General features: G+C 36.5%; 1 protein-coding gene across 1 annotated transcript in view; it reads left to right on the forward strand.

The window, feature by feature from the left end:
• Positions 1-5,357: 5,357 nt before the first annotated feature.
• Positions 5,358-13,657, forward strand: part of TFEC (transcription factor EC) — a 140,562-nt gene continuing 132,262 nt past the window's right edge. Inside the window, exon 1 of the mRNA XM_053662934.1 lies at positions 5,358-5,472. Within this exon, the coding sequence (XP_053518909.1) occupies positions 5,458-5,472 (15 nt within the window). The 5' untranslated portion in view covers positions 5,358-5,457. The remainder of the gene's footprint in view (positions 5,473-13,657) is intronic.

Genomic DNA, 13,657 nt, shown 5'->3' on the forward strand with positions numbered 1-13,657 from the left:
AGAGAAAGGTCATTGATTATTTTTGGTTAAACTGGTTCACAGAGGCCAGGTCTCCAGTAAAAAAGGAAATTAATTGCTTCCATTTTCAACTAATTGCCTCAACATTTCCCTTTGCTTTGTCTTTGGAGATTTGGTCAGAGAGGCAAGAAGTCAAAAGTCAGAGTTTGATGGAATCTACATAAAAAGGGAATCTGAAGAGACCAAATTATGGCATTTGGTGTAATAATGACAATGATAGCATTTTTCCCTGGGAATGCTATAGATTTTTAGAAACCTTTTCAATCTTTAATCAGGTCGTAGGGCACATTTAAGAGAGTTCACTGTTTTTATTTCCATCTAGAGGATAAGGTATCACAGAGAGATGAACTGACCTAGGGCAAGTCTCCTGAGATGTTAATCCTGTGTGTTGGATTATAACCTCCTATGTTGAATTTTAGCTGTAAGCCTGGGCTCTTCCCATAGGCATTATTTGTTCATGCTTCTTTGGAGTTTTTAGGATTTTCTATGTTAATGTCTGAGATTACAACCTCTCTCAATGACAGAATAATCAACTAAGAAACAGCATGAACCATTTGATGTCACAACAGTTGTGTCACTTGTAAACTTTTGATGCTCCAGCTATCTTCAGTTAGTGAGAAATTGTACTTTTTATAGTCTGAATTAACCAGTCTTTGAAGTCTTGTTAATCTCCACCCATGTCTTTTGAAATATGTGAGTTTTATATTTTAGACATTTTGCTTTATTCTTTTGGAATAAAAAATAGCAATATAGACAAAAGAAAGAACATGTGCTCTGGATATGATAGGTCAGTGTACAATCATTTGGCTTCTGTGGTTTACTTGTAATACCTTCAGAGACCCAATAGACAAGTTCTTTTTGGGAAGTTCCAAATCTGCAGTATCAACTACTCTTTGCTGGAAAAAGCAGAAATATAAGTTATTATTAATTAGATATTTGTTGATATTTGTTACATTATAGGCTCTTAGAAACACAAATTAGAATGGACATATGTTTTAAAGCAAGATGGTTGAATTTTAAAACAAGCTCTGTCAGAATCAGTTGTTTGATCCCAGACAGCTCATATAATCTGAAACTCAGTTTCTTTATGTTAATCTGATATACTTCATGGGTTTTATGGTTATTCAATGTGAAAGTGAAAGAAAACGAGTAGCTCAATGCCTGCATAGATGGAGTCCATCCTAGAAACTTTAGCCATATGCCTTAGTGTTGTTATTATAAATTGTACAGTTATTAAATTATAACATTATTAATTGAAGCAAGGCCAAACAAACATAAGATGCTGGTATAGAAGAAGTTTAGTACTTTCTATAAAAATACTTTATTAACACTGTAGTAATAGTGGAGGGGAGAGGGTGTGAGTAGGGGTATAAGAGGGTATAGGGTGGATAAATGGTAATGGAAAAAGTACAATAAAAATGAACTATTCAAGTAAAATTCTCTGACAGTTATGGTGAACTTGACCTGGACCATCTGCCTACCGTCAGATATCTCTGTACAGCAAGTATCCCTTACCCTACCTTATTAAAAGTGCTGTATTCTCATGAAGTTATTTACCAATCAGAACAATCCTAGGAATTGAGTAGTATTATTGCCCTCATTGTAAAGGTATTTACATCACGTGAGGAAAATATTTGGCCCAAAGACACTCAGGTTTTAAGCTAGGTGGACTAATTCCCAAACCTGCAATCCCAATTGCTGTTCTACCAATCCTTTTGAAATATCAAACTGCAATTCAAGGTTATCATTTGTGCATGCCAAGACATGAAATCACCATCACCCTCATTCTAAATCAATTAAGGGGATTCCTAAAGCTTATCTTTCTGCTGACAAAAATGATTATTCATACTAAGAACAAAAAACATTATCAACAGAGATATCTATGTCACCAAACCTTAAACTGAGTTCTTTCTAAGGGTTTTAATCTAATCTCAAACAGTACAACTAGCCCATTTCCTTGTCAGGACACAAGTCTCAGTCCTCTTACCAAGAACTGTTGGGAACTAGGCCTATGGCTCCTTCCTGCTCCCATGGTGTTTTCTCTTGTCTGCCTCTCCCCCTTGCTTCCCTTCTGCAACCAACACTCAGGAAGGCCCAGTGAGCCCTTTCTCCCCAGTGTTGAATCTCAGAATCAATGATGAAGAGAGCCCCAGGTATCACACTACTTGCTCATAACTGATTTGTATCTCTTAAACAATGTAATGTAATCAAATAAATATATAAACAGGGCACACCTACTAAAACAGGAAGAGCTAAGACTGTGTATACATGGGAAATCTGGTTTGACTCTTTTGATGCACTTGACTGCTCAGTCACTCAAAAAGTAATCACTAGTTAAGCAAACCATTTTGACAGATTTTTGGCCCATTGTGACTGCTTATTTGACTGGCTTGCCTGTCATGTGTAAGTGGTCAGATTGACTGGAGACAACCTACCTGGGAAATTTAACTTTGGAGTACATGGGTGTCTGTATACTAGAATCTACGTTAAATAGCTTTATTTGAAACTGAACCTATTTTCCTGGAACCAGTAAGAAGTTCAAAACTGACAAATTGCAATATTTGAATTTTAAGGGTAAGATGTCTTTACATTTTCTAGGGCTCACAATATATTTATAGGCTACAAAACAATCATATTTTCTCTGTGCACATATAGAGTTCAATAAGACTGTAACTCTACCCTAACTTGGCCACGTACTAAAAGGCATCATATTTTCTTACCCTTCTGAAGGTTTGATGATAGATGTATGGTGGCAAATGACTTCTCTGATATCAGGTTACTAATTCAGTCATTAATGACTTGTGGTAAGGAAAAGTTGACCTTGCTACTAATAGTAGTTGTACTAAAAAAAGAATTTGAGACAAAAAGATCCACTAAAACAAAACACCAAACAAAACCTTTGATGAGGCAAGAGAATCTGGTTGCTACTACTATTTGAGCAGCTTTTTAAAGCAAGCACCTTTCTATACATCCATGCTTATGTTCCTTTAGGAAATTTACTTTGAAATGAGCTCCCAGGATCGGGCAAGATAAAAACACCAGTATAAAAGATAGACATAATGATTTAGTCTCACATTTATACGGAGAATATACCAAGGTTATTGCTTGCTGTAGCACATTGTAATAAGGTTTGACATACATTGGTTGAGTATCCTACTGCTTTTACATCAATAATTTGAAATACCCTGTTATTGTTTGAAAGACATCCATGAACTGCTTTCTAACACTCCTAAAATTTTACCTTTTTCCATAAAAGTGTTTTGTAAATATTCAGGACTTAGATGCTATTTCATTTACTTTAAAAAATTTTAAAGATTTTATTTATTTATCTTTAGAGGGGAAGGAAAGAGGGAGAGAATATCAATGTATGGTTGCCTCTCGTAGGTACCCTGCTGGGAACTGGCCTGCAACCCAGGCATATGCCCTGACTGGGAATTGAACTGCGATCCTCTGGTTCACGGGGCCCACGCTCAATCCACTGAGCTACACCAGCCAGTGCCTCATTTACTTTTATTAAATAAGTTCAATAGAAAGATTAGATAGAAGTTAGGGCCAATGTCAGCAATGAGAAGTTAGGGCTAATGTCAGCAATGAATAAAATGATGACACTTATCTTAAAATAGCTTACTTAATAGTCATAGCTTCTCTTGTATTAGAGTCATTTAATGTGTCATTCATTTTTAAAAATTGTTTAAATAGTGGAAGAAAAGAAAATTACTTTAGCCTCACTTTCAAAGTTTTTGCTTTTAGTCATTTATGATTGTTTTTAGCAATAAGGCCCTTTGACTTGAGTAAAAGTAAGAAGTTAAATCTCATAGTTTGAAGACTGCTATAAATAGGCCAGCAGGATATATACTATTTAAAATTTATATGTTCTCTACATTATGGAATCATTAATAAGGTTTCAGTGATCATCTTAATGCTTCAAACCTTGTACACATTGAGGATTACTTCCTTAGGCTATACAAATGTATGAATTTAATTGCCTAGCAGCAACTCTTGCTGGTGCCTTGTAGCATTATTCCTTCTTCAGCACCAGGTATTATCATTTTAAAATATTTGTTAATTCGAGAGACAAACAGCTTCATTTTAATTATCACCCTGGTGAAGGAACAAAATTCAGTAGTGAGACTAGTAAGGATTTGAAATCTCACTTTGTCTCAGAGCTCTTTCACCTATGCTTTATCTCCATTTTTTTCAGGTGGAGTAAATAAAAAATAAGGCTGGTCACCTCACTGGCCTGTTGTGGCAGTTACAGTGTTTCAAGCTCTGGGCCTGACATAAAGCAGTTTTTCTTTACTTACCAGCAGTGTGTGCCACTGTTAACACTATGATACTAACATAGATTGGATTTTATTTTTCAAAAGATTTTATTTATTTATATTTAGAGAGGGGAAGGGAAGGAGAGAGACATCGATGTGGTTTTCTCTTCTGTGCTCCCCACTGGGCACCTGGCCTGCAACCCAGCATGTGCCCTGACTGGGAATTGAACCATCAACCCTTTGGTGTGCAGGCTGGCACTCAATCCACTGAGCCACACCAGCCAAGGCACATAGATTTTACTTTAAAAAGAGCACCATAACAGAGATAAGCAGGCTTGGATGGATTAATTTTTAACTTTGTGCTACTTTAATAAGTTGATTAATTTCTCTGAGCTCATCAATAAAATGTGTCAAATAGGGATGGGGTCATATCATAAGGGATCAAATAAGAAATCACAAAAGGAATCAATGGATAAGAAAATGCTGTGTAAATTGTAAAGTAGTGTATAAAATACACTATTCTATAAGTCTTATTCATTTTTATCTCTGGATTTCATGCTAATTGTCTACTTTCCCTATAATTTTGTGGCTGCATATTTAAAAATTGAATTTCAATGACAGAGAAGACACAAAGTCTGTGACACTGATGGTGAAAATTATTAAAATAGCGGAAATGTCTAAAAATTAAGTTGTTTATGCCATCGTCACAAAATGTTCAGAACATTTTATTGTGAACATTGTGCTTACTTTTATAGAATTTACATTGAACTTTGCTCATTGTTATAGCTTCTTATTTCATAAATTTCTTGAATTTAGGTCCATATCTTATTTATTTATTTTATTTTTTAATATTTTTAAATTGAATCCCAATTTTTCCCCTTTGCCCTCCTCTACTCAGCCCATCAGCCTGCCACCACAGTCAGTCCCTGTACTGTTATATATGTCCATGGGTCATTCATACATGTTCTTTGACTTTGCCTTTCCCTTCTTTCCACATTATCACCCTCTCTCCTCCCCTCTGGTCACTGTCAGTCTGTTCTATGTTTTCATGCTTCTAGTTGTATTTTGCTCGTTAGTTATTTTGTTCATTAGATTCCTCTTATAGGTGAGATCATTTGGTATTTGTCTTTCATAGAATGGCTTGTTTCACTCAGGACAATATTCTCCAGGTCCATCCATGATGTTGCAAAAGGTAGGAGTTTCTTCTTACTTTCTGCAGCATAGTATTCCATTGTGTAAATGTACCACATTTTTTTTTTATCCACTGATAAATTGAAGGGCACTTAAGCTGTTTCCATTACTTGGCTATAGTAAATAGTGCTGCTATGAACATAAGAGGTACATAAGTTCTTTGCAGTAGGTGATTTGGGATATATTCCCAGCAGTGGAATTCCTGGATCAGAAGGCAGTTCCATCTTTAATTTTTTGAAAAAATTTCATACTGTTTTCCACAGTAGCTGCATCAGTTTTCATTCCCACTAACAGTGCACTAGGGTTCCCTTTTCTCCACATCTTTGCCAGAACTTGTTTGTTAATTAATGAATGATGGCCATTCTGACAGGTGTGAAGCGATACCTCATTTTGGTTTTAATTTGCAACTTTCTGATGTCTAGGGATGCTCAGCATCTCTTCATATGTCTATGGGACATGTGTATATCCTCCTTGGAGAAGGGTCTAGTCATGTCCTTTGCCAACTTTTTAATTGAATTGTTTGTTGTCCTATTGTTAAGTCATATGAGTTCTTTATGTATATTGGTGATCAAACCCTTGTCCAATGTATTATTGGCAAATATGATCTCCCATATACTCAGTTTCCTTTTCATTTTGATGGTGGTTTCTTTGGCCATAAGAAGCTATTTAATTTTATGTAGTCCCATTTGTTTATTTATTTTTTAATTTTCCTTGTCTTAGGAGATATATCAGCAAAAATATTACCACATGAGGTATCTGAAATTTTACTGCCTGTTTCCCCTAGGACTTTAATGGTGTCACAACTTATTTTTTTATTTATTTTTTATTAAATATTTTCTTTATTTATTTTTCGAGAGAGGGGAAGGGAAGGAGAAAGAGTGGGAGAGAAACATCAATGTGTGGTTGCCTCTCATGCGTCCCCTGCCGGGAACTGGCCTGCAACCCAGGCATGTGCCCTGACTGGGAATCGAACCGCGATACTCTGGTTCGCAGGCCCGCGCTCAATCCACTGAGCTACGCCAGCCAGGGCTATCACAACTTATTTTTAAGTCTTTTATCCCTTTTGAGTTTATTCTGGCATATGGTGTGAGTTGGTGGTCTAATTTCATTTTTTCATGTACCTATACAGTTCTCCCAATACCATTTATTGAGGAGGTTATTTTTACTCCATTATATGCCTGTACCCCCTTTGTGATTCATTAATTAATCATAGAGACATGGGTTCATTTCTGGGCTCTCTATTCTGTTCCATTAATCTATGTGTCTGTTCTTATGCCAGTACCAGGACATTTTGATTACAGCAGGATTCTAGTATAGTTTGATATGAGGTATTATGATCCCTCCTGCTTTGTTCTTCATTTTCAAAATTGCTGAAGCTATTTGGGATCTTTTTATTTTCATAAAATTTTTTAAACATTTGTTCTAGTTCTGTGAAATACACCATTGATATTTTAATAAGATTTATATTGAATCTATAAATTGCTTTGAGTATTATTGACGTTTTAAAGATGTTAATTCTTCCAATCCATGAACAGGGTATATTTATTTGTATAAATAGAAGTTTACAAACTTTTATAAATGGAAGATACATTTATTTGTATCTTCCTCAGTTTCTTTCTTTAGTACTCTGTAGTTTTTCAAGTACAGGTCGTTTACTTACTTGGTTAAATTTATTCCAAGGTACTTTATTTTTCTTACAGCTATAGTAAATAGGATTTTCCTCTAGTTTCAGTTTCTGATCATTGCTGTAGTACAAAAATGTCATTAATTTGTGATACAGACATTGTATTCTGCTATTTTTCCTGATTCACTTATTAGGTCAAATAGTTTTCTGGTGGAAACTATGAGGCTGTCTATGTACACTATCATGCCATCTGCAAACAATGACAGTTTTACTTCCTCCTTTTTAATTTGGATGTCTTTAATTTCTTTTTCTTGTCTGATTGTTATGGCTAGATCTTCCAGAGCTATGCTGAATAAGAGTTGTAATAGTGGACACCTTGTCTTGTTCCTGTTCTCAAGAAGAAAGTTTTCTGTTTTTGCTCTTTAGGTATGATTTTGGCAGTAGGTTTCTTGTACATGGCTTTTATTATGTTGAGGAATGATCCCTCTATTCCCACTTTGATGAGTGTTTTTTATCATAAATGGGTGCTTTAAATTATCAAATGCTTTTTCAGCCTTTATTGATATAATCATAAGGTTTTTGACTTTTATTTTGTTTATGTGGTATATTACATTTATTTATTTGTAAATATTGTACCATCCTTGCACCCCTGGGATAAATCTCACTTGATCATAGTGTATGAGCTTTTAAATGTATTTTGTATGCATTTTGCTAATATTTTAACGTATATTCATTAGAAATGAATATATGTTAAACAATATTCGATATATGTTAACAATATTCACTAGAAATATTGGCCTGTGTTTTTTTTTCTTTGCTGTGTCTTTACCTGTTTTTAGAATTTGGGTAATACTGGCCTCTTAAAAAGAGCATGGAGGCTTCCCTCTTTGAATTTTTTGAAATAGCTTGAGAAGGATACAAGTTAGTTGTTTTTTTAAATGTTTAGTAAAATTTTCCTGTGGAGCCATCAGGACCAAGGCTTTTGTGTGCCTGGAGGTTTTTGATTACTGCTTCATTTTCATAATTGTTGTCAGTCTATTCAGGCTTTCTTCTTCTTTTTGATTTAGCTTTGGAAAGTTGTATGTTTCTAGACATTTATCCATTTTGCTCAAGGTGTCCAATTTCTTGGCATGTAGGTGTTCATAGTAATTTTGTACAATCATTATTAGCTTACTCATTATTTTATAAAATTTTATGTAGTCTCCATGTATTGAACATTTTTGAGTTTTTTCCTTGAGGTTGGTTTCTAGTTTCAAGCCTTTGTGATCTGAGATACTTGATATGATTTCAAGTTTCTTGAATTTGTTGAGGTGTTTTGTGTGTGTGTGTGTCTTATCATGTGGTCTGTCTTTGAAAAGGTTCTATATGTGCTTGAAAAGAATGTACATTTTGCTTCTTTGGGGTGAAATGTCCTGTATATATCAAGTCTATTTAATCTAGAGTATAATTCAATGCCACAGAATCCTTGTTGATTCTTTGGAAGATCCATTGTTGACAGTATGGTATTAAAATCCTCAATGGTGACCATTGCTGTTGATTTCTTCTTAAAGTCTGCTAGACTTTCCTTATGTATTTACATGTTTCTATGTTGGGTGCATATAGTTTACAAGGATTATAATCCTCTTATTGGACTACTGCCTGAAGTATTATGTAATGACCATCTTTTTCTCTTGTTATGACCTTTTTCAGAAATCTATTTTGTCTGATATGAATATTGCTACCCCAGTTTTTTTTTTATGTCTATTTGCTTGGAATATTTTTTCCAACCATTCACTTTAATCCTGTGTAGATCTTTTGTTCTGAAGTGGGTGTCTTGTGGACAGAATATTGTGAGTGATGTTTTCTTATCCATTCAGATACCCTGTATCTTTTGATTAGAGTATTTAATCTATTTACATTTAAGGTTATTATTGATAGGTACTTATTCATTGGCATTTTCCCCTTTGTATCTGTATTCCTCTCTCTCTTTATTTCTTCCTCTTCTTAGTGCAGTCCCTTTGGCATCTCTTGCAATGATAGGTTAGTGGAAATGTACTCTTTTAACCATTTTTTGTCTGGGAAGTTCCTTATTTTGCTTTCTATTCTAAATGAGAGCTTTTCTGCATAGAGTAGTCTTGGTTGCAGGCTGTTGCTTTTTTATTTGGAATATATTGTGCCATTCCCTTCTGACTTGCAGTGCTTCTGTTGAGAAATCAGTTGCTAGCCTTAACAGAGCTCCCTTGTATGTTACTATTTATTTCTCCCTTGCTGCCTTTAAGAATCTCTTTTTGTCTTTGAATTTTGCCATTTTAATTATGATGTGTATCAGAGTTGGCTTCTTTGGGTTCATCTTGATTGGGACACTCTGTGCTTCCTGGACTTTTTCCCTCACTAAGTTAAGGAATTTTTTTGTTATTAGTTTTAAAACAGGTTTTCTATCCCTTGCTCTTCTTCTTTTCCTTCTGGTATCCCTATGATGTAAATATTATAATGTTTTATGTTTTCATACATATCCCTTATGTATGAAACTGTCTTTGTTCTTTTTGAGTCTTTTTTTGTTTGTTCTGTTTTGCTTTGTTGCTCTATCTGGGATTTTTTTCTGCCTTATAATCCAGCTTACTGATTTGATACTCTGTTTCATCTAGCCTTCTTTTAATTTCTTCTTGTGTATTTTTTCATTTCAGATATTATATTCTTTTTTTAATCTTTTTTTTAGATTTTATTTATTTATCTTTAGAGGGGAAGGAGAGAGGGAGAGAAACATCAATGTATGGTTGCCTCTAGTGCTTCCCCTGCTGGGAAATAGCCTGCAGGGAACTGGCCTGCAACCCAGGCAAGTGCCCTGACTGGGAATCGAACCACAATCCTCTGGTTTGCAGGCCTGCGCTCAATCCACTGAGCTACACCAGCCAGGGCTCAGATATTATATTCTTTATTTTTCTCGCTTTTATTTATTTTTCTATATCTTTTTTAATGCTGTTATAGTTCCCACTATGTTCCTTGTAGCTCCCATAGGGTTCCTTACAGTCCTCACTGAGCTCCTCGAGCATTCTTATAACCATTATTTTGAACTCTATGTCTGGCATATTGCTTGCCTCACTCATTTCATTTAGCACTCTTTCTAGGGATTTCTTCTTTCCTTTCACTTGGAATTTATTTCCTTGTCTCCCCATTTTAGGCGACTTTTTATTTGTCTTTGCATATTAGATTGATCTGCTCTGATTCCCTTTCTTCATGGTGTGGGTTTCTATGGTAGGAGACCTGTGGGACTCAGTGGAGCAGTCTCTTTGATCTCCTGAGGTGGATGCTCTTGGGATTCCCCTTATGCTGTTTATTTGGAGGCTGTCTGGGTGTAATTGGGTTTTATTGTTGTTGGGTCATACTTTGGTTGGTTCTTCCCTCCAGCTGACTGACTGAGACTCACACCACCTACCACCTCTTTTATGCTATTGTACAGGTGTTGCTTGAAGAAAACAAAACAACCCAGTAAGTAAATACACATCCCCCAAATTAACCCCAGCCACATTATCAACAACAAATGAACAAATATTAGTAAGAGTGGAAAGAGATTAAAATTATTATAAGAAAGGCAAAGCAAATATGAGATGACTAATAGAAAAATGATTTAGGAGAATAAAAGGAGGAAAAATAATAAGAGTAGAGAATAGAAACAAGGTGAAGAAGTAAAGAAAATGAAATTTACATTGTAAATAGAAAAGAGAAGGAAGAAGAAAAAATGGAATAGGAGAAGTGAACAGTAAAATTTTAGATTTGAAATACAAATTAGTGAAACTCTAGGATTATAATTGAAGAAATTCAACAACAACCACTATATCAGTAACTAACAAGCAAAGTTTAATAAAGGTGGAGAGAGGATAAGTATATTACATGAAAGGGAAAAAGAATGTGAGATCACTAATCACAGAAAAAATGCTTCTGAGAGGCTTGAGGGAGGAGAAATAGCTAGAGTAGAATAAAAACAAGGTACAAAGAGGGAAAATATAAAATAAGAGAAATAAGAGGAAAGAAGATGGCAAAAGGGAGTAAGAGAACAAAGGAGTAAAATATGAGATTTGAAATAAACTAAAATAAAAACAGTGATGTGACAAGTATAAACTTGAAGAAAAAGAAAAAAATGTTAAAAAGCTATGCTGGAGAAAAAATAAAGGACATAACGAAGAAGATCATGGTGGAATTCATCTCAGCTGAGTCTAGTATTTGCCACTGTCTTCTCTTTCTGGATTCACTCCTGGTCATACCATTCGTCAGATGGTATCATAGTCTTGCCCTGCCAGCCTGTTTGAAACTACAAGCAATCCACAATCTGTGACTGTCTCCTTTAGGCTTGGCTGGGCCTCACTGTTCTTCTCTTCCAGCTTTCCATTAGCACAAGACCCAGGACTGCTTCATCTAAAGTCTGAGTGTGTTGCCAGTATCACCCTCCCTGCCCAAGAGGGGATCTCTAATGCTATCAGGAGAGTGGAATCCCTGGATCACCCTCAGTATGTACTGTTAAGTCTTCAGGGAAGATGGTGAGAATGTTTCCCCACCCTACAGTCCACCATAATTTGTCTTGGTCTGTCCCAGATTATTTTCAGTAATATGTCATTTGTGATGAATTAGCTGTCCACTTCCTATGAGAGGCCAATCTTTGTAAAAGGAGTAATTCTTTTCTGCTTAGCACTGATGGCAGCTCTGTATAAGAGCTGAGGCTGGGCAGAGCCCTGAACACCCCTTGCATGTAATCTCTCTGCTCTGCTGGTTTCAGTGGATCAGGGCCTGAGGAATCAGCATAGCTCACAGCATCTAATAGAAGTTCAGAAAGGGCCCTTTTAGATCTTCTCCTTCTTTCCCTTGTGTATATGTACTGAACATGGGGATACTAGCCTGGCCTCACTGATCTGAAGAACCTGCAATTCCACAGGTGAAGTTTGAACGCACCTGCCTGTGCAGCACCAGCCTGGCTGCAATAAATCTCAGGCATTTGGCTCCTGGCTGTCTAGTCCCTAGCCTGTTACTCTTGCAGGAGACTCAGCCCTGACTCTCTGTCTGCTCTGTACAGCCCTCTTATCACCAGCTATGTCACACCAGGTCCCACAATCCCTTTACCATACCACTTTCTGTTCTTCCTGTGAAGCTGGACTCAGTGGCACTGAACTGAGCTTTCATTATGGCTTATTTGTTGGCAGAGCAATTGCACATGTGTATGAGTACAGGGTCCCTGCCAAGGCTCACCTCAGCTCCCCTTTTAAAGAGTCTCTATTTGACCCTCACACTGTAGCACTGAGTCCTGGCCAGTTCTCCATGTGCTCCACCTCCCCAAAAAGCACAAAGTGTCTCTCAATCAGGGCTGCCAACAGCCTTCCCAGTACCTCTGACAGTTTTAGGGATGGAGTTTCTCTCTGGAACTCTTTTGGTTGGGTGTTGCAGCTATGGATGTGTTGCTCACTCTGTTTGTGTAGTCTAAGTCTCCCAGACTTTGTATGTCCTTCCATGTCTCCCCTGATTAGGGTTAGTGGTTTCCCTTAGTGTGACAATGATCCGGCTCCAGCAGGGGAGGAAGCCAGTAAGCTGTGTTTTTGTCTGTTTTCTCTCCTCCTGCATTCAGCTCACACAGGCCATTTCCCCCTCAATGTGCAAAATCTCCTACTGAATGGTGCAAAGCATCTTCTGTAGTCCTTGGCTTCAAAAATTCATGTCAGTTGAGATTCTGTTGACTATTCACATTACTTTTGGAAGATCAGCTGAGAATTCTTGCTGAGGACATAAGCAAATGGGCTCAGCTTCCACCCATTAAGCTGCTCTCTTCTGAATCCCTGCTTTTTGATTAAGTCTCACGAAAATATTATAATTAAAGTTAAGAAAATGCCTACCATTTTGTCATTGTAAAAATTTCCATAAACAGTAAGAAGAGTAATAAAAATCTGTTTCATGCTGCAATATTTGGAGATAATTTTTTTTTATTGAGAATAGAGACATTTATTGATGAAGATACAAGAAACATTGTACATAGGACAATGACACCTCAGTTGTCTTCAAAGTAGACACCTTGGGACCTCACACAGTTCTTCCAATAACCATAAGCTGCCCTGTTGTATTTTCCTCAATTTCACAGATGGTCTGAAATCTCTTCCCTTTCAAGGGTGATTTTAGTTTTGGGAAAAGCCAGAAGTCTCAGGGCACCACGTCTGTGTTGTAGGGGGCAAAATCATCTGGTTGATTTGTTGTTTTGCCAAAAAAAACTTCGTAGGAGACATGATATGTGAGAAGGCATATTCTCATGATGAAGCTGCCAAACACCAGTTGCCCGTAGCTGTGGCTTTCTGAATCATCCAAATAGTTGCCCAGTCCTTCCTGATGTAGCTGTTTCACTTCTGTAGTTCCCTAATACCAAATGAATCTGTTGTTTCTGTTTTTCCTATCTGCACTCACTGAAACTACTAGTCCTAGCATTAGTCTTAGGGTTAATGACTATTTCTTTTTTTTAATTTTATTTTATTGATTACGCCATTACAGTTGTTCTATTTCCCCCTTCATTCCCCTCCACCCTGCACCCCTCACCTCTACCATTCCCCCCCTTTAG

Source organism: Artibeus jamaicensis, unplaced genomic scaffold (genome assembly GCF_021234435.1).
Source record: "Artibeus jamaicensis isolate MK-2021 breed Jamaican fruit bat unplaced genomic scaffold, CSHL_Jam_final contig_311, whole genome shotgun sequence".
Classification (NCBI taxonomy): domain Eukaryota; kingdom Metazoa; phylum Chordata; class Mammalia; order Chiroptera; family Phyllostomidae; genus Artibeus; species Artibeus jamaicensis.